General features: G+C 48.5%; 1 protein-coding gene across 6 annotated transcripts in view; it reads right to left on the reverse strand.

The window, feature by feature from the left end:
- Nucleotides 1-507: 507 nt before the first annotated feature.
- MEGF11 (multiple EGF like domains 11) overlaps nucleotides 508-26,219 on the reverse strand; it is a 340,206-nt gene continuing 314,494 nt past the window's right edge. For 2 of the 6 annotated variants that reach the window (XM_045541334.1, XM_045541340.1), the window contains 8 exons: nucleotides 22,216-22,344; nucleotides 21,142-21,270; nucleotides 20,489-20,617; nucleotides 19,777-19,905; nucleotides 18,021-18,257; nucleotides 11,230-11,286; nucleotides 3,949-4,155; nucleotides 508-3,328 (listed from right to left, as the gene is read on the reverse strand). In XM_045541334.1, the coding sequence (XP_045397290.1) occupies nucleotides 3,168-3,328; nucleotides 3,949-4,155; nucleotides 11,230-11,286; nucleotides 18,021-18,257; nucleotides 19,777-19,905; nucleotides 20,489-20,617; nucleotides 21,142-21,270; nucleotides 22,216-22,344 (1,178 nt within the window). In that variant the 3' untranslated portion in view covers nucleotides 508-3,167. Of the gene's footprint in view, nucleotides 3,329-3,948; nucleotides 4,156-10,430; nucleotides 11,033-11,229; nucleotides 11,287-13,798; nucleotides 13,901-14,492; nucleotides 14,560-16,470; nucleotides 16,590-18,020; nucleotides 18,258-19,776; nucleotides 19,906-20,488; nucleotides 20,618-21,141; nucleotides 21,271-22,215; nucleotides 22,345-26,219 lie in introns of those variants that run through there. The other 4 variants (XM_045541327.1, XM_045541349.1, XM_045541367.1 and 1 more) reach the window with 4 other exon arrangements.

A 26,219-nucleotide genomic window follows, 5' to 3' on the forward strand; every position in this document is an offset into this window, starting at 1 on the left:
ATATCCCATTCATTAACTCTAAAGCTGTGGTCCGCAATCCCTGGGCTGTGCCTCACCACCTGAGCTCTGCCTTCCTTCCCCTCACCCCCATCCGTGGAAAAATTGTCTTCTATGAAACTTAGGAACCAGGTTGCACAGCAGGAAGTAAGTGGTGGGCAGCAAGTGAAGCTTCATCTGTATTTACAGCTGTTCCCCATTGCTGGCATCACTGCCTGAACTCTGCCTCTCCCCCCAACCCCCTTTCCACCATCTGTGGAAAAATTGTCTTCCATGAAACCGGACCCTGGTGCCAAAAAGGTTAGGGAAGGCTGCTCTAGAGGAAGAGACTCCTTTGTTAAAAACTTGATACATTTTTTTCACTTTATTTGCAAGCATCTTGGAAATAATTTTCACTCTTCTGCTTAAAGTGCCCATACAAGATGTAGGTTAGCTCTACCCTTAAACCTAAGGTATAGATCATAGACACGTTTTCCATTTGCAATACAACAGTAGGCATTCTTGTTAAACTAGTTTGAGAAATTTGTTTTATTTTGTACAAGGTATAATCCCTCTGCACAGTGAACAAATATATTACAAATCTGTGGTTTAAAAAAGTATTGCCATTTCATAGTCTCATTTATGTTATTGTACAATAGTTGTGTTTCTTTTATTCATTTGAATTGTATGCATGTCAATTTATTTGGTTGAAAATTTAGTTTTTGAAAAATAATTGAACAGATCTTTCTAACTCATCAATAAAATACACAGTACACATGTTTAGGCTGACCATGAACCTATTTATGACAGTATTAGGCAGAAGTTTCTAACAGTTGCTTTGTAAGATTGAAATGTCTTTTACTGGTAACTCTTAGATATGTGAAGGCAGCTATTGTCACCGTAGATTAATCACACCCTCTGCCTTTCCCTTCTCCTCTGTATTGTCTGATTTGAGTTGTATTACATTTCTTTTAAAAGTCCATAGGATGCTAGAGCTGAAGGGTTGTTAGAGCTCCCTTCCCACTCTGCTTCTCTTCTCTTCTTTTTAATGCATGGGGAGAAAAACGGAGCCCAGAGAGGGCAAGTAACTTGACCAGAGTAACACTGTAATCTCTTGACTCAGTACTCTAGCTGTTCCACCTCTTGCTTGAATACCTTTGCCCAGAGGGATAGCTATCAAAAGAGAGGTGAAACTTGAGTGATGCTGCTTGTTTGCAGTTTGCCTGGTAGCAGTTATTGTACATGCAGGATAAGGGAAGAAAATAAAAACCTGGGATTGAGATGAAGTTTCTCCTTGCTGATCTGACTTCATCATGCTTCTTCATCCTTGCTTCACAAAGATAATTGGGCACTTGCTGCCCTGAAATACTGAGGTAAGTCTCTTACCTATATTTCTTTGTACATATGTATGAGAAATATTTACTTGGGTCTACAAAGTAATTTTCTAGTATTTATATTTTAATAAGGCTTTTTGGGAAAGTAAATTTACTGTTGCTGGTCACTCGCTCCCATGCACACATGCAGCATTCATGTAATGTATTATATATTTTTCTCTAACAATAAAATTTGCTTATGCCTTGAGTGAAACGGTGGAGGGAGAATTTACTCATTTATTTATTTTCTTGCTTTTTCTGGTTATTGCCTAAACTAACGGGTTCCATGGCAGACTTCCAATTCGTATTAAGGATTTCAGAATTCCCACACTTCCTAGAGCAGTATTCCAGCTTTGCAGTCATTTAGTTCCTCTTGTGTATACCTTTTTTGGAAGTGTTTTTTGCTGGCTGGACTGTATTAGAGAATGGAGTGGTACAGGGGTGGCCATTAGATTCCTAGGTTTGCCCTTTTTCTTTTTAATTCTTGTGAGGAGGTCCTCTTTAGGGATTGGGAGTTGGGTCCATTTTGACTTGTCTGAGCTTCAGTTTACGTACGTTCATCAGTAGTGGAATCTGGAGCATTAGCTCGTTGTAATACGTATTTGGTCGTCTCAGTAAGTAGTGGTGTCAAGGTAGAAGGTAGAAGCACTTCATATCCTCATGCTGTTTACTATAAAGTTTTTACATCCTGTTATAGCAGCTGGTTACAGTCCTTTCTTTGATCATTTCATTTAAAAAGCATTCCATCAAAAAGCATAATGCACTTTAAGCAGCATAAACTTGCTGTATCCACATTTGTCTAATTTCTTCTACACTTTTAGGTTCCATACTACATCAAGCTCAAGATTTATGAAGAATTGCTTGGGTGCAAGTACTCTTCTGAGTCAAGGGATGCCAACCAAATAAATTGGGGAGGCCAAATAGCCATTTTTAGGGACACTTAATTCTTACCACTCTATGGCTGCTTACTTAAAGCATCGTCTTAGAGTTCTGTTTCACATGGAATAACTCAGGTGTTGGGTAGACTAAGGAGATGTGACAAAGGCCAAGATTGACTTGCAATATTCTTGAACTTTGAATTGGCAAAATTTTCTAAAGCTACCCTAGAAATCACTGTGGTAGACTGAAAGAGACTGCTGTGCTTTGGAAATGTCTTTTTTTTTTTTTTCAATCTACTGTCACTTATGGGGCAGAAGAAAGTTAATCTGTATTTATTAAAGTCTTGTTTTTAAAAATGTAAGTTGTCAGCATTAAACTCTATACTAAACTCTGTAAACTTGGCTGTTGTAATTTGATGGACCAGATATATTGTACAGGTACTTTTGATATTAGAACAGTTCATGTCTATGTACTAGTTATCTTCAGTAATAAAAACAGATGGTGGTAACAGCAACCAAAAGTACATATACATTTCAGGTGCTTTAAAGTAATCCTCTCCCCTCCCAGATTTGTAAAACCTACATGCTTTTTAAGCATTGTGTTTCAGATTTAAAAAAAGATAGATAGATAGATAGATAGACATTTTAACTATATTTAGCTGACGTTGATGAGTAGCTTTATTTTAAAATGTTTTAAAAATCATATAATCCAGGGCATTTGGGAATGGGAATGGGTGATAGGATTTGACTTTGTGAACAGAATTCCTTGAACAATTACCCCAGTCCCACTTGGAAACTCTTCATTAGTTCCAGGTGAACGTAATAACTAACATGCAGCTGGAGATAATCTGTACCATTATTTCAAGTCAAGGGATTGTCTTCTTTCAGAGAGTCAGAGAATATTCAGCAGGGCACGCTGCAAGAGAGAAGCTTATCCCTTTTAAGACTGCTTGTCCTGGGAGGGCCCGTTGGCAGGGCTCTGTCTTACTGGGAGGAGGTCATAATGACCAGGAATATGGCTGTTCCTAGGTAGGTCGTATGGATTCTGGATATAGCTGGAGTTATGACCGCGGCCTTCTTGGACCACGCTGACTGTGGGCTCTAAGGAATATAGTGAAAAATGAGTTCAGAGAACAGATTAGCTTTGGTTGCCTTGTTGAAGGGGAAGAGAGTTCTATTCACTTGGGGAGAAGAGCTAGCTGGGCATTTATAAATCTATGACGAATGTATGCGGGTTAGGACTGAGGCTTGCTCAGGAGATGGAATAAGTGAATGCGCTATCGACTTCCCAACCTCTGGTCAACACCAAGAGATTCAGAATATCCTAGAGGCTCTTATCAATGATGGACATGGGTTAAACTGGGAGAAGGTAGAAGAAGGGTGATTTAGAAACTTGGAAATGTCAGTTCTGATTGCTTTCTTTTTAAAACTGAGATTTGTATCAACAATCAGTTGCAGTGTGTGTGTGTGTACACCCATCCATTCCCCACCACCAGTATTTGTTTCATATTAATCCTAGTGTTCTTAAAGCAGAGTTGGCACAGGAATTTGACTTCTGCACTAGAGAAGAGGGCAGTCCTAGGAAAGGCAGTTCACCTTGGATTCCTTAAAAAGCAACAAGTGTGTGTTGTCGAGACAGGGTGAGTGGAGAGGGCTTGTTTTTCCTTCAGATGCTGTACTATTGCCCTGATTTCACTGAGTTATTTATTTGAGACACCTACCAACTTCATATATATTTTTATTAGATGTCGACAAGGATGGCACATCTGTGTACGGAGACCCCCTGTGCACAGGCGACTTCATTTCTACATAGCTGCTCTCTGGAAGCTTGCAGGTGAGGATGGGTGGGTCCTTAATTGTGGCGTAAGGGTTTTCACTGCTATTCAAGGAACAAGTACTAGAACTGCACACGGATTCTTTCATGTAATCTGCAAGGCAAGAGAGATTTCTTAGGACAAGCAAGGACATAAGTCTTCATGTAAATACCAGAAGCAGACTGCAGGTGAGTTTATGTGCCTTCAGGATCCTGGGGCTAGAAAAGCCTATGATATTCCAAGATTTATTTATTTATTAAATGTGTTGGAGGAGTGCTTTCCAGGTAGGCAGAGTTCTTTTTCCAAAGAAACTTGTTTTTTGGAGGATAGGAACATTCTTGTCTTTAGTAGTCAGGTATTAATTCAAGATATCATAATATGCTTTCGCATCTGTTATTTTATTTTATTTTATTTTTTTACAAAATCCAGCAAGGATAGTTGATAGTTTGCATTTTATGGGATGAAGGCCCAGAGAAATGAAGTGACTTAGCTAAGGTCACACAGCTAGCAAATGACAGTGCCAAGACTTGAATCCATGCCTTGGTACTCCTTGGCCTGTGCGTTTTTTTGTGAAATTATTCTTCTGGATTCTTTTTGATGACTGAGAAGCTTAAGCTGAGAAGTAGGCATGTGTGTTTTAGTGCAGGTGTCAGCAATTTGGCAACCTTTAAAATGCACCTCAGTATCCCTGCCCTCCAGGAGCTCATGATCAGAGTAGGGCAGACTGAAGTGTAATAGAGGTGTAAAAAGCACCCCAGTCTCAAGCCAGCCTTTGGAAAGTTCCTGTTTTCTAGCAAGTCTGCAGTGTATCCTCTGGGGTTGCTTACCCCAGTTCTCGTGAGTGTTAACTGAAACCTATTTCAGCAGTATCTTTCTCTGATACTAGAACTCATGCTTCCTCTCCTGCTACCTCTCAGTTGCATCATCCCCAAGACTTCAGGGTACAAAGGGATGTAAACTGGTTACCAAATATGAAATGAGGTAACTGTAGCTCCACTGGAGGAAGAAAGGTCCCTTAGTGACTGGGCGTCACAGAAAGAAAGGGGACTCCCTTTTTCAACCTCTACACCATTCACCTTTTGGGGAATATCACTGCCTCCTGCAGATGGTCCTAAGTGAGGCAGGACTTCCAGGAAAAAGCAGTAAACTCTGTAATCTGGCAGCTCTGTCCCTTATCTGTGACGCACTGCCAGATAGGGAGTCTAGAAACAAGCACTGAGTTGCAGGGGCTTAATAGTCAAGCATGATCTAAGAGACCCCTGAGCTCTAAGTTTCTATGAAAGGTAGCAGATGGTGAAATTCTTGGATGATCTGTCACTGGAAACACCACAGTTTACATTTTGGGCTGCTATTTGTCTATGCTTTCTGCCTCCAACTTGTGAGATTAATGAAAATTTTAAAAAGTGAAGGTGATAATTGTAACTCCAGGGGTGACTTAGATGTACCTTGGGCACCTGAGAGCAGAACACTCTGTGTGGCTGAAGTGGCTGAGATGTGTGCCGCCACAAGTAGCCTTTCCTCCCCTAACAGGTAACTGGTTAGGAGGTGATTTACTTTTCTGTTAATGTAGATGTCTGTTCTGTTGTTGATGTTTCAGCAGGTAATAGTTCCTCAATCTTGTACAAAAGTACATTCACCCATTACTTCCTTCAACTGTTCACAACCCTCTGTGATGTAGGTAGAGCAAGAATTATTATCCCCGCCCCCCTTTGTGCCTATGAGGAAATCAAGACTTAGAGTGGGGAATTTACTTCCCCTCGGGGTCACACTGCTTATCAGCAGCAGAGCAAGCTCTAGAACACAGCTCAGAGCACTTTCCATCACAACTTAGCCCAGAAGTAGAGAGGGATGTTGGCTTTGGTCTGGTCTTAGATTGTGGCCACTTTAATAATGTATGACCCTAGAATCGAGGAGGAAACATTCTTGCTGTGCAAGGAAGAGTCTCAGCTAGTTCCAGCAGGGGCTGAAGGGAGGCTAGATAGGCCCAGCTGCTGGTTGGTGCTCACATGGGGAAAAGTGGTGGTGGGTTTAGACTGTGGCCTGTCCAAGCCACATGAATTTCCCTCTCAGTGAGTACTTTGTTTCTTAGTACAAGGGAATGGTGCTGAATCCAAGGACCCCAACATGGCCCATCTGTACCAGTTTGGGTTCTCTGAACTCACCAGCCAAGGAGTAAGGCAGTATGACTCAGAGCTTCTTGTTTGGAAGCCAAGGATGAGTTTTACTTAAAAAAAGGGCTATCACAGCTGTCTCAGTTGCATATTCTCTACAACTTGAGGAATAGTGATAGTTTACTTTGTGTAGCACTTACAGTCCTCATTCCAATTAGGTCATTTGAAACTTGTTACATAGGTGTAGGGGGCTGGGCAGAAAGGACCATTATTACTATTTTAGAAATGATGAAACTGAAGCCCAGAAAGTTTGCTAGTATAATGCCTCATGTTAGCAAGTAGTTTAGTTAGGACTCAGCCCCTGGCTTCTCATGACACCCAATCAAGATGTTTTTCCCTCACTACATCTTACCCAGTGTTCCTGTTCTTAATCAATAAGTGCAAACTATATCTTCACTTTACCCTTAACGAGGACTACCTTTTATCTGTGGGGCCAAGCCCTGATGAGAGCAAAAGGCTGAGCCCTAAGCTTTTTGTGAATATCCATGAATGATTCAGTTATGGCAGTGGGAGAGCCTTGAAGCTCCAGCTCAATGCCTCAAAGAGCCTCAGCCAGTCAGTAGTGCCCCTCTTCTCATTTTCCCCAGAAAGGTCAGGGCTGCTTTCAAGTTTTCTGGAGTAAATTGTTTGCCTTGGAGCAAGGGAGGTACCTAAGTGGATAAAAGAGATAGTGGGGTCTGGGGGGAAGGGATGAGGCTCAGGGAGAAGTATCTTCCATACAGGGGCCAGACGTAAAGACAGAGAATGAAAAAATGGCTCCCAGAGTGTTGGTGTGGCTAGTGGCAGGGGCTGGGGCATTGGCCAGGGGAAGGGCCTCCCCAGATTGCTTCTGTCCACGTGCTTGGCACCAGTTGAGTCTCTGGTTTTAATTTTGTCCAGCACTCTTGTGGGAAATATTTGGACTGGAGTTACTAGTGAGGCAGAGGGTCCCAAGCCCCCTCTTTTGTTGTCTGAGCCCTGGACTTGAAAAAAAAGATCTTTTTTTTTTTTTCTGGGTTTTTTTTCATTATCAGTGGGGTGTGTGTGTGTGTGTGTGTGTGTGTGTGTGTGTGTGTGTGTGTACATGTATGTTGGGTGGTGAGGGATGGTGTTAAATTATGGACTAATGTAGGTCCCATCTCTACTGGGACACTGGAGGGAGGGGGGAAGGGCAAGGCAAGCTGGAAAACTACTTCAGGAAGCCACTCTCTTCTCCAGCTGAGTCATCCACCTGAAGGACGCCAGGGTAAAGGGAAGGAAAACCTGCTGCTGGTAGATACTTCCTCATCCTTTTACAGCCCCACCTCCGCCCCACCCCACCCCACCCGGTCCCAGCCCTCAGGGCATTTTGCAAAGAAAAAGGAAGCATCAACCTAGCTACCCAAGCTCTGGGAGTCACTCCTCCAAGGCCTGTAATTAGCATCAGAATTGAAGGCCTCATAGTAATGCCCTGACATTTGCTCTTGTCTAGTTCCTACCTTGCCAAAGTCATAGGAGGTCATATACTATCAGAGACAGAAGTGGCTTCTGAAATGACTAAACATCTTCATTTTATAAAGGAGGCAGCAAATCCAGATAGGAAATGCCTTCCAAGATCACCTTGTGAGTGGATCTGAACCTACCCTGGCCTCTAGGTTAATGCTAACATCCAGTTAAGGCCCAGTTTACTTAACTGTTCAAGAAACGCCAGGCACTAAACATCCATCTTGTTTCTTGGCCTACCGCTATTTTTTTAAGTTACCTTTTTTTTTTTTTTTTTTTTTGAGGCAGAGTCTTGCTATGTTGCCCAGGCTGGACTGGAACTCCTGAGCTCAAGCGATCCTCCTGCCACAGCCACCTGAGTAGTAGCTGGGACTACAGGCATGTGCCACTGTGGCCTAGGCTCTTTTGCTACTGTTAGTTAATAGAAGGCCACACTACGTTTTCTTTTCCTGGGCTGTAATTTAGCATCTTTCTCTTGATTGAGAGACAAGAATATATGGGGAGAGGGAGGAGGGTGTCTCAGGGTCAGGAGAACACTGGCTGAAAAAAGGAATTTTCAGAATGTCAGTGAGCTCCTAACTACCTACGAAGCCAAGTTTACTGCAAAGAGAGACTTGGAGGTTGGACATCAAGGAGCACACTGGTGGGGAAAGCAGCAGCAACAGTGGGCTCAAGGGTTCCAGGATCATAAAAGCAATGAGAGTAGTGGGGAGGATTTCTTCCATAGCATTTTGAGATGCCTGACTGACAAGGAATTATACAAGAGGCCATTTGTTGCAGAATAATTGTCCTGAGTGGGAGAAGGGGAGACAGAAAGGTGTTGAGCAGCCTCAGTAGTCTCAACCTCCAGGATGACAGTGAGTAGAGTTCTTCAGTAAGTGACAGGGGAAAGACCAGGCACTGACTACATTACGACTTTTAGAATGTCAGAGCTGGAAAGGGCCTTAGAGATGGTGCTAGTACAACCCTGTCCTTTTACAGAGGAAGTCAAGACCCAGGAAACAATGCTGTGATCTAATCGGCACCACAAAGCAAGAACTAGGACTAGAACCCAAATCTCAGCTCCTAGGCCAAGGCTTTTTCCCATTCAGTTCAGGGAACACTTAGACTCTTAATTCTTAGTGGGTTTGTTTTGGCCCAGTAGTTTTAGGAAGTCATTTCATTTGTGGTACAGACTAGTTTATTAAATGTTTATTTGGGAGTTTAGCCAATTAGTGGGATTTATTCCATGTCTTTGGTATTTCTGTACAGTTCTGAACTGTGACATCACATTCTCCTCTTTTTGAAGTCTTTTGTTCTGATGTGTTGGTCCCTAACACCTGCATTTGTCTACACAGCTCTCTTCTCTAATTTACAGGATGAGTATAGCCAGAGTGGTGAAATAAAATCTGGCTGCCTGCCTGCTGAGGCCTTCCCTGCACTCAGAGGTCAGATATATGATCGCATACAACAGGAATGAAATGACGCGGAGGCAGAGCCACTACTGCTTCCCTTAGCTTTGTTTTACATTTATGGTTGTGAATATGAAAGTAACCACCCTTGTCACAGTGCACAGGACAACACAGTGCACGGGAAAGTTTTGTGCTCATATACTGAGGTTCTGGGCCTGGCTGAGCTGATTCATGCTTGAGTCACGAATAGTCTCAGAGCTGGAAAGGCCCTTAGAGATCTTTCTGCCCAATCCTCATACCTCTGAGAAAGAAACTGAGGTCCTAGGTAACAGTCATGAAATGGTAGAGCGCTCCTTTCTGTTTGCAGCCTCACCTTCTATAATGATGCTTGCCTCCAGTTGGGTGATTTAAGTAAAAACTCACAGAAAATTGCCAGAATAATGCTCCCAGGGGGTCATTCCTGTCTATTGGGAAGCTGAGGATGACCTCCTGTCCTCAGACAGTTCTCTTGAGCTTTGTATATCCTAAAGGATGCTGATGGTGACTCACTGTTACTGCTCCCTGGCTCAGAACACAATACTTACCACCATCCCCTGCCCTTAGCCCAACCCACTTTTTTTTTTTATTTTATTTATTTTTATTTTAAGAGACAGAGTCTTAACTCTGTTGCCTAGGGTGGAGTACAGTGGCTCAATTATAGCTCACTATAGCCTCGAACTCCTGGCTAAATTGATCCTCCTACATCAGCCTCCCAAGTGTTTGGGACCACAGGCATGTGTTGCCATGACCAGCAAATATTTTTAAAAATTTTTTTGTACAGATGGGGGGCGTTGCACTATGTTGCCCAGGCTGGACTGGAACTCCTGGCCTCAAGCAATCTCCCACCTGGGCCTCCCAAAATGCTAAGATTATAGGAGTGAGCCACCGTGCCTGGCCTCACCTCACTTCTAATGACCATCTCTCTAAGGGCTGTAGACAACCAGCTGTCCTTTGTTAGGAAATGGTTGTGTCTTGGGTGTATCTAAGGCTAAGTCTGAAAGACCAGAACAACTATCAGGGAAATCTGGGTCAGTCTAAGTGGTTTCCAAATGATAGTTGGGTAATAAGCTACATAAGAATACGCTGAGGTACTGGTCACAAAGCAGATCCCAGGGCCCCACTCTGGATATACTGCATCAGAATCTTAAGGAGACTGGGTGTGAAGATCTGTATTTTTTTACAAGCTTTCCAGATGATCCTGGTACACAGCTAGATTTAGGATATCCATTGAGACCTTTGCCATCAGTTGTCTTTCAATTGTCTTAAAATCTTTTTAATAGACCTTAGAGATGAAAGGATAGCCCCATTATATTAGTACAACCTTTACAATATGCAAAAATAACTTCCCATCTGTGATTTTATTGGATATTCATGATAACCTTATTAGACAATAGGACAGGCATTAGATAATAGGACAGGCATATCCCAACTTCACAGATGAGGAAACTGAGCCCTGGAGAGCTCAATCTAGGGTCATAGTCAATAAGAGACAGAGTTCCAAAGCCCCTATTTCACATATTCTGGAATTTAAACCTAGGGCCTAAGCCCAGGGGTAGGACTTGAACTTTCCTCTCGGGCTTTACCTGTAGATTTGCTAGAGGGATGATCCGACTTGCAGATCCCACATGTTAGGGATTTGTCCTGGCTTCTCTGCTCTTGGAGGCAGAGATCTCTTGAAGGTAGCGTGCCATACAGTGTAACACTGGGTATCATTTTCATTGCTTGTGCCCCAGAAAGCCAGCAGGTGCAGGGTGGCATTCCTTGCCAGCACAATGACAGTAGGCCTCTGGGGCAGGTAGGTTGACTTTATTTCAGATTTTATAATCAATTTAACTTGTACTAATTGGCTGGATAATGACGTTCTACATTTCCGAAGACATTTAGTTGGCATCTATAAAAAACCCACAAGTGTTTGCTAAGCAGGTGCAACTGAAATCAAGATGAGTTCATTAATATTATGATTGCTCCTCCTGGGCAGAGCTGCCCAGCAGCCTCAGGCTCTGTGGTCTTTTAACTTTTTGTGGGGGGAGGGAGTTTCTTTTAGGTAGAATTCCTGGACATTTCAGATCTGCGCTCGTTATCTTGCTAAGCCCTTTGTAATAAGACATCAGGATTGGATACTCTACCTTTGAAGCCTTTGTCCATAATGTATGTGTTCTGACGTCTACCCATTCCACAAGCACCTGTGTAAAAATAACATGAGGAAGAAAATATGGGGGCGAAATTTACTTGGATTGCTCGTGTTCTTGCTTTTCCCCCCCTTCTCCACTACCCAGAAAATATTGCTAGAAAATTATTCTCTGCTTAATCTACACTAAATTGTTTTGAGCATACAGGAATTCTTAAAAGGCTCATAAGCATGAAGATGAGCTACAGCGCCCCCTGGCATGTTTGGTACTCTTCCCCTTTAACCTTTACCCTAAGGGAATGTCTTTCAGGAAGTAATAAAAGGCAGTTTTGACCTGCAGTGGCTATAAGTGAAGTTCTAGGTTCCAAAGGTATAGGATAAGGAATGAAGCAGAATCAGTTCTTAGGTTGAGGGGAGGCCGTATGACGACCCAAATCCCAGTTCCGTTCAATTTTGAAATGGGTTTGGAGACAGTATTTTCCATCTCTCTCGGCTCTGGTCCTGCCTCTCCTCTCCTGGATCCTAGGCTCATCTGAGGGGAGCAGGAGAGATAGACAGATAGCTGAGGTTCTTGGTTAGTCATCTTTATAGGATGTATAGACATTTCCATCCACAGCCAGCTTTCTCGGTTACCCATTCTTTTGGATGGACTATTTGCACATAAGTGAGAGTTCTCTTTGAAAAGTATTACCAGTGTTTTTCAGCCCCAAGGATTTCTTTCTCCCTTTTGGCTGTCAGTTTTTTTTCCTAGGCTCCCATAATGTATGGTCCTGAGCCCCCAGCCAGAGGCAGGACATAAAGCTTCAGGGACCAAGCTCAGGTTTTTCGCTGGTGATCCCAGAAAAGAAATTGCCTGGCATTTCCAGGTTGGGACGATAATGACCCTGGCTCAAAGTCAAGGCCACTTTTTTTTTTCAGCTTTTAAGTGAAGATACAATACCAGGCAAGGCTTGCATACAGTGCTTACTAAAATACGGGTTTTGACTCCACTTGACTCTCCCCAGTTTCTGACACTGAAGACCAACCCATTGCTCCCCATACCTCCTTCTACAGAGCGTTCCCAAGTTGAATTTGAAGGCATCTACTCCTATCTGCCTGCCTTCTACACATTATCGAGTGATATGGCAGAACAAGACCTAAGTTGTTTTTCAAGTTTACTATTCATCTAAAAGGCCTATAGGTACCTGTGCCCTTCAGAAACATGACTGCAACAGTTGATATGCTGGCATCAGTTCAGCAGTTTATAGACAAGGGCTTCCTTTGCCCTCCTTGAGGGAGACAAGGCTGTTAACTTTTCCTCCTTTTTTCAGAACAGGAAACAGGCCCAAAGTGCTGCAGTGACTTGTCTAATATCATAACAGCAAGTAAGAAGTTGGATTGCAACTAGAGCTCAGATCTCCCCATGTATTCTTTCCCACTGGACACCAGCCTGCCTGGGTATAAGCAAAAACAAATGACAGCGCATGGTGCTCTGGCTACACTGGTTGAAGAGTGAGATCTCTAAAGCAGGGAGAAATCTGGCCTGAGCCCAGAGGACGTTCCCATGTGGAAAGAGATACAGAGGAGGGTATGGGGAGGCTGTGTGTGTGTTGCCGGCTAAGAGAGGTTGTAGTTGGTGGGGTTATATTAAATGCCTTGAATACTGTCCAGGAGACCCAGAGCCAAGAACACAGCTGCCTGGGTACAGGCCCAGGGTCCATGCAACCCATGCCTGCTCAATGGGTACATAAATTCAGAAACTTCAGTTTCCCTCGTGCTTCTGGACCTGGAGACCTGTAGGGGTTGGTAGAGCTGTTCAGTTCCCTTGAGTTCTAGAAGCCAGCTAGAGCCTGAGCTCAGGCCCAGGGTTGTTCAGCATGCTAAGGCCCTGCCCCAGGGTGCCTTAGAGGAGCCACATTGTAGGGATGCCACATTCCCCATTCATTGTACTTATTCCTATGACATCTATTTCTGTAACTCCTACCGCCTGCTCCCATTTCAGGATTGACTTTCCAAGTTTCCTTTTTGCATCTCTCCCAAGCCATCAGCTGTGAGCTCAATGCGTGAGTACAGAGGATAGTGGTTGATAATTCTGCCCTAGCCTCTCCAGATCCCTCCTTACAACCCTACCCAGTGATGTGGGAGAGCTTGGCTTGGGCCACTGGTGGGCGTGGGGTCTGTCTCTGGAGGACACTGGGATTTTCAGCCAGAGAGCCAAACTCCCTATTATCCATACCAACAGGGCCTACAGAACCCCAAAGGTGCCACCATCCCCAAGTCATTTCTCAGTGATTTTGGGTTGTATTTTGTGGCCTGGAGGGAGTGCGGTTATATTGTTTCTCTTCCACTTTGAGCAGCCCCAGTTTGTCCACATCCACCAACCACTATGTGGACAAAAAGAATGATGAGGATCCAGAAAGGTTTCCTTCTTTAGATTGGGCTGGTAGACTATGCGGGGAGGGAGGAGGGCTCACCATGGAGAGTTCTGGGACCATGGTGGGGGCGGGTCCAGGCACAGGAATGGGGAGTAGGGCAGGTGCTAGGTTTGGTCTGGTATGAGGGGCTAGGGGTAGGGCTGAGGGTCTGACCTGGTGAGTGTGGCTCAGCGGGGTGGCTGAGGTGTCTAAGTTCAATGTAGAAGTCCTCGGGCGGGTACCTGGCCTCCAGGGCACTGATCTGGAAATGGGAGTCTAGTGAGAGGAATGACAGGGAGGAGCCATTATTCCCAGGGCCCTGGTATGACAGGGGAAGGGGTTGGGAAATATATGAGCGGGCAAGGGTTAGGATGGGCAGGCTGAAAAGACTCAGGGCCTCTATTGTAGCATCCAAAGAGGCCAGGGGGGTTGCTAGAGCTGCCTTGTTTTCCCTCACCCTCCACTCCCACCCTCCACAGGAGTTGGTACTCACCAGGGAGGGGACAGAGGGAAGCAGCCCTTGGTAGGACCTGGATCAGGCAGAGGTCCCTTTCCCAGATGGTGAGTATGCCTTTTGCTTCCCTCAGATCCCTACATCCTGGCCCTAGCTGTCTCCCTTGTCCCTGGGTCATAGCCCCCCTCTCCCTATCCCCTAATATAGAAATGAAGGAGGTCTGGGCTTCATTTTCTTATGAGAGCCAAAACAGGGGCTTGAGTTTCCTCCCCACATCCCTTCTCCCTGTGGAGGAACCATGCCCAGGACTTACAACCTTCTCCCTTCGAGCTGGGGACAGGGTCCCTCTCAATATGGGAGAAGGACAATAGGGTGGGACATGATGGTGGAGACCAGACTCAAACCACTACTGACCTAACACGTTCACATAGCTGTAGGGGGTCCAGCCTGCTGTGTCTCTGTCAAGGGACTTGTTACTGAGCTGTTTGAAGAGCAGGAGAGCCAGTTAATACATGGTGTCCCTCCCCAGCCTCAGTGCACCCACCCCTGTCATGATCCTGATCCACCTGGGTCCTGGACCATTGAGGGAAAGGATGAGCTAGATGTGACAGGCCACTATGGTGTGGCTGAGGCCAGTGGGAATAGAACACCCCAGGCAAGCTGTCAGGCCGAAGGCCTAGGGTTCCCAGGCCCCCTGTAGGGGGCAGGACCAGGGCCTCCCAAGAACAGGCTTAACCAAGCTGTCCCTGACAGGTGAAGCCGGTCAGTGGGTTGGGGCTGAGCTTCAGGAGCGGGGAGCTCTGGGAGTGTCTCAGCTGCAACCTGAGGCCACCTCCAACACCGAGGGAGGTGCTGAGGCTGCCTGCAATATCACTGTCACCTCTGCCACCTGCCTGCCTGTGACCCAGGGAAAGCCTCGGGGCAGGGTGTCTCGAGGCTTATGGTACAGCCCTCCTCCCTGCATTCTCAAAGCTGTCTTTCATATGAGGCAAGGGTGTTTATTTCACAGAGGTGACCTGAGTCCTGGCTTGTGGGCCTTGCCCATGGACACACAGGACACCCAGTGGTAGGGCTGGGTGTAGAACTCAGGTCTTAACTCCCAGTTCCGTGTCCTCACAGCTGCCTGCCTCTGCTACACATGCCCTACCTGCCAGCGTGAGGGGTCCTTGGCCACGCAGAGCCACTCTGGGCCTGGGGTGAGGTGACTCAGAGGGTCACCAAGTGGGCTACGCTGCAGTAACTGGCCTCTCCCTGAAAGAGGGTGGAGGCTAAGAGTGGCCTTGGGGTGCTGGCTTGACAGTGGTTGCCCTCGTAGTACCCATGTTACTGTGGGGTTCAGGCTGCAGTGCCACCAACCAGATCTGTGGGCTGATGGTCATTCTCCATGGGGCAGGCGGGGACGAAAGGATTCCCAGAGCTCTAGGGCAGAAGCCTGGAGTATGAAAGCTGTGTTACTGGCCCAGGATGGCTGTTACAGGAAGCCAGGAGTCCTGGGCTTCCTCCCCCGACCCCCACTGGCCCTGCTGTTCTGCGTCTGTGGGCATGTACACAGGTGTGTCGGGAGGTGTGCAGCGTGAGCCCTTCATATCTCGTCCTTGGGGCTGGAATCTCCCACTCTGCCTGGTATGCATCCTGGCACGTTAAGGGGGCTCACTACACATTATCTACACGTGTGCTGAGACATCCCTGCCCAAGGGCCTGTGACTGTAAGAGGACATCTTGCCATCAGCCAGGGTTATGCCGGAAGCTGTCAGGGAAGGCCCCATCCAGAAGTGTGCATAACTGCCCTTGAAGACCTGCAAAACTCACTGTCTACAGCTGAAGTTTGGGTTTCACATCCCTTGTGTTAGTTCAGATTGCAAAAAATGGTTATGGGTAGGTACTGATGATGTGGTCTATCGTGTACATGTCTAGATACAAGAGACATTGGGTGGTTACCTGAGCAATAGTTACTTACCCTATAATGTGCTGGTTGCGTATGTTGTGTTGGTAACATACTGTAGCGATTTGTGGTAGGTGGCACAGGGTTTTGATTACATGTTGACATGTGGCAAAATTAACTATATTTGTTATATGTGACAAGGCTATACATGATTACATGACTTAGTACCAGCTGGTTACACACAGGGTGCAGGGGTTATATCGAGTGATGCTGTGGTTCGGTTACAAGTGATGCCTACGAGTTACATGGCGCTTGGCTTCAAGTAACATTCTGGTTCCGTTACATGCTCTACAGAGTATTTACACATACCATGGATCATAGGACTGCTCTTAATGTATTAGTGATTGATTCCACATGGACCCTCCATGGGGGGTGCGGTTCCTTCCTAGGCAGAGGTGAGGGCTAAGGAAAGGACGGTGGATGGGGGCTGGGGAGTCAGGGGCCCGGTACCTTGGTGGGGCTGTTCCTGTCCAGAGTGCTGGCCTGGCTGGTGGCAGGCCCCCCGCATGCCAGTGCGTGGTAGCTGGAATTGGAAAGGCACTGGGCATGGCTGCTACTTTGAGACAAATCTGGGAAGAGAACAAGGTGCCATATACCATCATATCCCTGCCCCTGACATGAGATACCCCTAAAACTAATGCTGGGCAGCCTTGAGAGAGACGGGCAAGTATCCCATCCCTGCAAGCTTTCTGGCATCCACTAGCCCTACAGAAATCTGGAGAGCCTGACTTGCTCCTTCCCTTATACTGGCCCTCCCTGCAGCATGCAGGGTGCAGGTTAGGCTTGCCAGTGTAGAGGGTGGCACCATCAGCTGCAGCCTGGATGAGGCCTGTTTGCTTTGGTAGCCTCACCTGTCCCAGTTGCTATTTAGGGCTGGCCCTCTCCTGCTTCCCCCTAGGGTCAGATCCCGGTAATGAGTTCATAAAGAGAACATCACTCTTAGCCCAGCCCTTCCCCTCCTGAGGATTCCAGGACCTCTCCCCAGGGCTGGGCAAACCAAGGCAGTGTTCTCACTGTAGTCATAGAAGAAAATCCCCAAATCCCCTCTGTGGGCTTGGGATTTTATCAGAGGATATCTGCTTTGGCTGAAGCCTGAGGGGCACGCAGGCCAGGAGCTCTTTAAAGGCAGGGTCTGCCCCTGGGCTGCCTCTGTCCATCCTGTAGCACCTAGCATGGAGCTGGGCATACTTAGCAGAAACAGGCTGAAGTGATCTGGGTTTTCTAAGCACAAAGTACAGGAGGCTACAGATCAGCCATGAGACAGCTGGAGAAAGCCAGCATCCTGTGCTCATGCAAACAGGCCCAGCCTCCTGTGGCCCAGGCCTATGGGCAATTTCAGAGCATCGGGCCTCTATTGTTTAGCTAAATATGAAGCAAAAAACCTTTCTTATTTCCAAGGCAGCAGTTGAAGGGAGAAGAAGGATCTGGCCCAGCAGCCTCACCCCAATAACTCCCAGATAGAACCCCCATTGGAGTTGTTACCACATTTGTGGACAGATTGGCTTCTGGCACACCTGCCACAGCGACACTGTCCAGTTAGGTACCACCTCCCTCCACTGTACTAATAGGCCTTCCTAACTCTGGGAACTGGGAAGAGGAAATGGACAGGCCTGAGCAACATGGTACAGCCATCAGGATGGGGAGACATTTCCCCGGAGAGCTTAGCAAAGCTACTGCTTAGTGTGGGTGCTCCTGTGGCCGAAGCCTGGTGAGGAGGATGGTGTAGCTCTGGGGAAATGGAAGGAGACTCCCAGAGCTGGGGGCCCAGGAAATGACATCCTCTTGGAATCCTGTGTACCTTCCCCAGGTAGGTTCCTGCTTCCCACCCCACTGGCACTCTAGGGGAGACTGAGCATTTATACCCAACGCACGCAGGCGTGATCACTCGCCGTCAGCAATAAACCCGGGTGTGCCCAGGGATACGGTGTGGCTCTTCCTGGGGCAGGGGGGTGGTATGCGTGGAGGGGGAAGAGGAGGGATGCTGGGAGCATGGCCCTTACCGGAGAGGGAGTAGTCTGTGCTGGTCATCCTCATGGCAGGTGTGTAGGAGACGCGGGGAGCCAGGTCTCGGCCCTTCTCTTTCTGCCTCCGCCGTCGCCAGGCAAACAGGCCCAGCAGCACCACCATGAGGAACAGCAGGAGGATGATGCCCGTGACAGCACCCACCGAGTGCCGCTCTGCACCCAGTGCTGGGCTGATCTTGGTGTAGGGATTCAGCTCCTCCATCATGAGGGCGGCTGCGGGCAGAGGGAAGGCCTGAGCCTGGGGCTGGCCTGCTTGCTCTTCAGCTGTGCTGGCCCAGCCAGATGCCTCTAACCCCTCTAACGCTAGGAGGCTGGTTCTGGTCTTGGCCCTGTTCCTCAATCTCTGTGTGACATCTGCCCCCCACCCCCCCTCACCCCATGTCCCTCACTTTCTTCAACTGCCTAAAAGGGGGTGGAGTCACAGGGTCACGACAAGAAGCAAATGTGATTGTGGATGTGAAACAAAATAACATTCATTCATTGAGTATTTTACTCTTTCAAAATGGAGTTACAGATATTAACTCATTTAATCTTCCCAGCAGCCCTATGGGATAGGGACTATGTAATGATTTCCCTTTCATGGATGGAAAAAAACCAAGTCACCAAAAGGTGAGGTCACTTGCCCAGGATCACAGAACCAGCAAGTGGCAGAGTCTGGCTCCTCAGGAGTCAGGAAAAACTGCACACGGCCCCTCTCCCTGCTTACGAGTTGTGGGGCTCAGAGTGTCCCCAGTTTGCTCACTTGTGTCATAGGGACAATAATCCCACCCTCCCTGGGGGGTTGTGAGCACCTAATGGTTGACTGGCAATAAAAGTGCTGTGCCGCTGTGTCCAGGATCACTGCCCACAAAGCAGTGATGGACGCATGGGCTGACCCCGTGCCAACGCTCGGTCAGGGGCTGTCTCGCCACCCAGCAGCGTCTAGCCCCCGCCTTGGCTGTCACCTGCTGGCTGAACTGAGCTGGCCAACATTGGGGGGGGGGTGTAAATGGGCTGCTGACGCTCAATGATTCATCCTCAGAAAGCGACGGCTGCTTTTCTGTAATGTGGGTAATTGAGAGCCCAGTCTCATTCCCCATCTCCTGGAACCAACCACACCATCATCTGTTTCATGTTTCTAGCACTTTATAAAGGGTTTTTTATGTACACAAAGCCACCATTTATGGCATGCTCAATTATGTGGCAGGTACTGTGCTGAGTCCTTTACTCATATGTCTCAACTTGATCCTCACAACTGTCCTGTGAGGTGTCATTGGACTGTAGTTGAGCCCCTTTCGGCTCCTTGGGCCTCAAGGGAAACTTGTGTCACAGGGGAAGACAGCAATTCAATTAATCTATTCTTCCCAAGCTGCATGTGGAGTAAGAGGCCCAGGAATAGAAAATGACCAGCCCAAGACACCCAGCAGGTAATGGCAGAACTAGAACTTGGCAGATAATCCAACTTGGTCTGGTGGCCTTTCCACAGCACTAGCTTGTGTGACCCTTGCTTGGCTCACGGGACACTTGCCAAGGGGGGCATGGGGAAGCTGTGACTGAGCGGCTGCTACTCCATCTGCCTCTCCCACACAGGGAGCCTCTGCTGTCCCTCTGTGGCCACCTATTCCTGCTGTCCTCACACAGGGAATGAAGGGAAGTGTCCTCATCCAACCCAGCTGTTCCAGCTGGAATCTCCCCAGAGCCTCCCGTGGGCCCCTTTCCACAGAGCCCGGGGACTCTGCCACCTGGGTATTACCTTGGTCACACCTGATTCCTTTGAATCCAGTACTGCAGTAACAGGTGCCGGTGACATGGTCACAGGTAGAGTTGTTCATGCACTCACACAGCTGCTGACACCCGTAGCCAAAGGTTCCTGGGGCACATCCTGTATGGCACAAAGAGTCAGGTAGACAGTGAGATGCACCCACTGGCCACCTGTCCCATCCCGTGTTTGGACAGCTTTGGTGAGAAGCCAGTTCTGCCTCAGCTGGAGTGAGGCCTGTTTCCCTGTAGCTACCACTGTGCTTTGGTTAGATACTTGGGGGTGGACAGAGCACTTACAGCCCTGAGAGGGGGGACACAGAGGAGGAGAGGGCAGGGCCCAACTCACCCCTGCGTCATCCTCATGCAATACATTTAAGCAGCACCCTCCATGTGCCAGGCCCTGAGCTGAGTGCCACAGGGGCCTCAAGGAATCAGAAAAGATCCTGCATTTCCTTCTACTCCCTCATTACCCCCTCAGGCCTCTGCTCTCAGTACCCTCCCCTTCCCTCCCATCTGGAGGGAGAAATTCTTCAAGCACCGGTATAGACATGACCTTCTTCAGTCCTTTTCCTTGGAAGTTTCCCCCAAAGTCAAGGGAACAAGGGGTAAAGCCCACAGGAGTGGACCTTGAAAGGGGGGGCTTCCCCTGCAGGAGGCTGGGGCCCGGCACCGACGCCCAGCGTTAAGGGCTCAGGGCAACTTACTCTGTTCACAGTGCTGCCCGGTGAAGCCTATGCGGCACGTGCACTTGCCACTGATGTGGTCACAGCTGGCGCCATTCTGACACTGGCACACGCGTCCACAGTCCTTCCCAAAAAACGCTGCTGGGCAGCCTAGAGAAACAGGGTCTGTAGTCACGAGAGTTGCTGGGCGAGGACAACTGCGGAGGTGTGGCTGGGACTAGACCTGTCTTCTGCCTCCTCTTGCTGAGCGTGGGGCAAAGACTAGTGAGACCCTGCACCAGAGCCGTGCTAAAGGGGTGGGGACCGGGGAGTCCTTTGGACAAAGGGTCCTTGGAACTAGAGGCCAGGCTAGAGTTCCCTTCCTGTGTGGCCACAGGCTGCTTCTCCCCACTCTGGACCCCACTGTCCAAGGAGGGTCTGGCCTTGGTGATCACTGAAGTACCTTACAGCCCTGACCTTCCAGGCCTTTGGGCCTCTCAAACCCTTGAATGCAGTCAGGCCCTGGGGCTGCCCCTGCAGAGCTCCCCAGTTCTCATGGGGCAGGGGTGGGGGTCCCGGCCCTGGGGCCAACTCCCTTCCTCTTCCCTCCCTACAGGCCTGGACGATGCCCACGGTGGCCAGTAGGCCGCAGCATGGGATTCCAAGTGGCTGGGCGGCCAGGAGGCGGGGCTTACGCTGTGTGCAGAAGAGTCCAGTCCAGCCAGGGGTGCAGTGGCAGGCCCCGTCCTCGGCGCTGCAGCTCGCCCCGTTGTGGCAGCTGCATGTGTGGAAGCAGGCGGGGCCCCAGAACCCAGGGGGGCAAGCTGGGATGTGGGTGGGATGCAGAGGGGAAGGGGAAGAGGGAGAGGGGGAGGAAGGAGGAGTACACATCAGAGCCAAGATGCCAGGATGGACCCAGCTGACACTTCCTGGCTTTCAGGGGCGTGACACACTGTTCCTAGACTTCTTACCCTTCACCTCTTGCCTTAGTCACCCAGGATCCCCATTAGACCCCGATTCTCTGCCCACTGTCTAAGTCAGCATGGCTCTGAGGGCTCCTGGGCCTCCCCTCTCAGGGGGTCCCCCGACTCTGATCTGGAGTGCGTGGGTAAACATTGTGGTTTACAGCGGGTATCTGTGCTGACTTCCCACGGTGCTGGGGACTTTCCTAGGGCCGGGACTCTCTCCACTTTCAGCTGATGAGCTCACTGAGGATGGAGACTGTGTCTCGCCCTCTAACAGGACCTCCCTAAGGGTACTGGCTACTTCTCTGCCCTTAGGTTGGAGGCTCCCTGGAAGGAGCTGTTACCTCTGCATCAAATTGGGTGCACTTTACATGAACAGCCCCTACAATGCCCTGTTCATGCTTATCATGCCCACACGGGCCACCCAGAGGGCACCCACACTCCTCCCAAGGTGACTGCCCTGGCCACACCTCACTTTGCCATTCCCAAACTCAACCACGCTGGTCCTTGCCCCTCCTCCTCATCCATACTCAGGCTGCTCCTTGCTCAGGTGCTAATGGAATATTCTCAGAATTAATGGCTTTAACGGTACTGTCAACACTATCAATACCTTTAATACCAGCAGTTAATAATACCAGGGATCAATCCTAATAATTCATCATGGTAGCTGTAAGCTAAATGGGACACAGGTGGACATTCCTATCTGCATAAGCAGATTTCAACCTTGGAAAGTGGAATTGCCAGGGCAAAGAGTCTCCAGACCCAACCCTGGGTGAGGGGCATTCCCAGGGGGCAACAGCCTACCTTGTGAGCAGTCTTTGCCAATCCATCCGGGGAGGCACTGGCAGGAGCCATCGATGGGGCTGCAAGTCCCGTTGTTGGCACAGGAGCAGAGCTGGGCACAGTCCTGCCCAAAGTGTCCTCCAGCACACACTGTGGGCACACGGCAGCCTGGCACCTGTCCTCCCACCTGTGGTCCTCCGTGCACCACCCACAGCTGTGCACCCAGAAGTTCCCAGGCCGCAGCCATGACCACCCTGGGATCATGGATCTGAATGGGAACTGCCCACCCTCAGCACCCCTAGCCGCCCCTCTCGTGCCCACAGCTGTGTTCTTTGGGAGGCTGTCACGATCCCCTTTGCCAGAGGAGCAGGCTGAGGCCCACAGTGGTAGAATGACTTGACTTAGGTCTCACAGATGGGAAGTGGTGAGGCTGGGCATCACACTTCTGGACTTTCAGTCCAGTGCTCCCCATATTGCTCCGTGGCCCTTGGCTTTCCATTGTCACACTTCTGCCAGCACCACTAATCCTACAGCCATGGGGGTGGAGAATGTTTACAGCCGGAAGGAGAGGGACAAATGCAGCGTGGCTGGTCTGTCTGCAGCTCGACTGTGGGAGGGCTGGCCCTGAATGTCTGTCCCTGTCCACCGTTTCCTCTGACCTGTTCCTCAAGCCTCAGCTCAGTGTCCCCACTCAGGAGAGCCCTCTTGGGTTCACAAGGCCCTCTCCACCACCAATGTTTCTACTTCGAGTCACTTAGAGGATTTTGGTCACAGACCCTCCTGGAGGAGTCACTCCTCAGTCCCTGGAGAAAGGGCTGATTTTCTCAGCCAGGCTGCAAAGCTCTTTTAGGGCCAGGCCCGAGTATTAATTGAGCACTTACCTCTTGTTTCCCCTGTAGTTTGTCCCCACCTGTTTCCTACAGCTTGAGCACTCTAAAGCACTGCTCTCTTCGTTGCTCCTGTGTCCTGCCCAAACGGTCTCAAGGCCTCCCCACTGCCCCGGAAGAAAGTCTAGATCCTGGAGAACGGCGCAGAGGATCATGGGAAGGTGCCGATTCTTGAAGAGGAGTGACTTCCCCAGGACCCTTCTCTCAAACTTTGGGCTGGCACCCTCTCCTTTACACCACACTGCCTCTTACTCATAGTCCTTCCCCAGCCAGACTGTGGGCACCGGTGGCTGGGATCTATGTCTACTCTGTGCCTCTCCTGGACATGATTAGCGATTGGGACAAATAATAAAGGCAGCGGGGTAGACAAGACTCTCCAGTCCAAAGCCTTGGATTTGGGTCCTACGTTTGATTTATGTATTCAACAAACATGTATACCTGGCACTTCTATGCACCAGACGCTTCCGTGTGCTTCACAGATGCAGGCATGCCTCAGAGATACTGTGGCTTTCATTCCAGACCACCACAAGAGAATATTGCAATAGAGCAAATCACATGAATTTTTTGGTTTCTTAGTGCATAAAAAAGTTATGTTTATACTGTAGTCTATTAAGTGTGTAATATCATTATGTCTAAAAAAACCATACCTACCTTCCTTAATTAAAAAATACTTTATTGCTAAAAATGCTGACACAGCAGCAGGAACTGAGCACATGCTCTTGGAAAAGTGGCACCGATAGACTTGCTTGAGGCAGGGTTGCCACAAACCTTTAGCTGGTAAAAAAATGCAGTCTCTGTGAAGCACGATAAAGTGAAGTGCAATAAAATGAGGCATGCCTATATTCATTCACTTAATCTTGTAACTGTCATTATTATATAAATATTCTCAAAATTACTCCTTATCGTTAACTCTCCTTTATAGATGAGGAAACTGAGGCACTGAGAGGTTAAGTAACTTGCCCAAAGTCACACAGCTAGGACATTCTACCATGTACCAGGCTAAATGTCTTTGAGCAAACCCCATCACCCCTCTCGGTCCCTGTTTCCTCCTCTTTGAAATGGGGATGGGAACCATGACCCACTAGCCTAGGGCCATGGTTAACAGCTGCGGGCAAGCTGGCTGGCTGGTTTGGGGCCCTGTGCTTCCCCTGATAAAAGCCTTAGCTGCTTCCCAGGCAGGTCCACTGCCAAGAGGATGACGTGCATCTCACCTGTTTGCAGTGCAGGCTGCCCAACCTCTTCCTCTTCCCTGCCTCTGGGAGGTGCTTGATTTGGGGAGCCCATCCCCAGTCCTGGCCTTCTGTGAGGAGTGTGGTACCGGAGTCGCTCCCCCAACCCCCATCCCTAAAACAAACCATGAGCTTCTCTAACAAGACAGTCTGGCCTTTGAAGTCTTTCTCACGCACACAAGGCCAGCAAATTTGCCCACAGAGCTGCTAATGCGATCAGTCTGCTACATTAATTGGTCGAGTTCTTAGCCGAATCCAGAGTGAGCAAAGAAAGGGGCGGTGGAGAGAAGGGGGGGCTGGTGAAAAGAAAACATCTGGTTATATTTAATCTATGTTTAATGATTCTACATAAGCAGTGTCTGTAATTTGTAACTCGCTGGAAAGCTAGTCATTAGAAAGTATCAGTTCAATTTTTCACAAGGTTTGAGACTTAACCAGGGCAGTTGCCATTAATAGCAAACTCCATTAGATCTATATGTGGGAAATACTCATTAGGCCACTGGGTGATAAATCAGACGACACAGGCTCCAAGAGTTACTCTTCGGGCTGCTTAGGTCCTAATTTAGACCCGGCCTATCTGTTTTGACGGCTGGGTCTCCTATGTTTAATAAGTAACCTCCACATGTCAGGTTATGATTAAACTGTCCTAGGAGGGCTGCAAGTAAATGAAACTGTCACAACTTCTCATGACCTCAAAGCATCATGTAGTAAACTTTTCACTCATGCATATTAACAGCCCACACACTTGCAAAAACAGCCCCGCTCAGCAGTGATTATTCATCAGAAGAATGGCCTCCCCTGAGAGGTAGTGAGCTCTCAGTCGATAGGAGTATTTAAGCAGAGTCCAGATGAGATTCTTGCCTGGATGACGACCTTGAAGTGGCTTTTAGCTCTCAGTCTAATTTATCCTAAGGATCGTTTCATTCCTTATGGACTAAGGTGCAAATTTGGTAGCCTTGTGTTCAAGTCTGTTCTGAAGGCCCCAGTGTACCTTCTCAGCCCTCTTTCCCACCCCCCTGCCACTGTGTCCTTCAGCTGTCCCCTCTTGCTGGATGGCAGCACGCCCATGTCTCTGTGCTCTGCCCAAGCTGTTTCCTCTACCACAGTGCTTTCCTCCTTCCTTCTCTGCCTTTCAAGCTAAGGCCCAGCTGAAGTCCTGCACTGCCCGTGGAGCCTTTGCCCAACTCCACCCCATCTTGGCCTAAGCAAGCCAGGGATGGCAATAAACAGTGACATGTGCCAGAGCCAGCTGCTACCTTCTCACTTGCTGTTCAATATCCAGGAATTTGGGGAATGGTGTTAAACCATTGGTACCTTGAACTCAGCCATGGTAGGAATATTTGTATTACAGAAATCTGCAGATGTTACCAATCAGGGCTTCCCCACCCCACCCCCCGCCACAGTGCTGGCTTAGCGGCACACCAATGCAAGTAAACCTCAGTCCTCTTTCCCACTCCCGGTGACTGGCAGCAGTTGCCTAGAGGTGGTGGCGTGAAGGATCCTGAGGGTGAGGCGGGAAAGCGTGTGGTGAGGAATGGGTTAGAGATGTTGGCCTGAGCACGAGGGGGAGAGGGGCCCGGAAGCTGCCACCTCCAGCCAAAGCCAGAACCGTCTCCCCTGCACCCCGTTCTCTGTGCCTTTACCCTCGGCACTCAGCACGAACCGCTTGGTGCCACTTCTGACCTGGTTCTTTTCTGTGTTTATTTAATTTTTCATCCCTTTAGTATGGGTGTTGGAGTCAAAATTTGTTTTTGCCACTTCCTAGCTGTGAGACCATAAACAAGTCATTTAACCTCCCTGAGCCTGTTCCTTTAACTGTATAAGGGTCAAGCCACACGGTGCTCAATTCTCATAAAGGCAGCCAAGCCTTGGAGATGAGGGATCTACCTCTAGAGCATGATGCAAGTCC

The sequence above is a fragment of the Lemur catta genome, chromosome 1 (assembly GCF_020740605.2).
Source record: "Lemur catta isolate mLemCat1 chromosome 1, mLemCat1.pri, whole genome shotgun sequence".
Classification (NCBI taxonomy): domain Eukaryota; kingdom Metazoa; phylum Chordata; class Mammalia; order Primates; family Lemuridae; genus Lemur; species Lemur catta.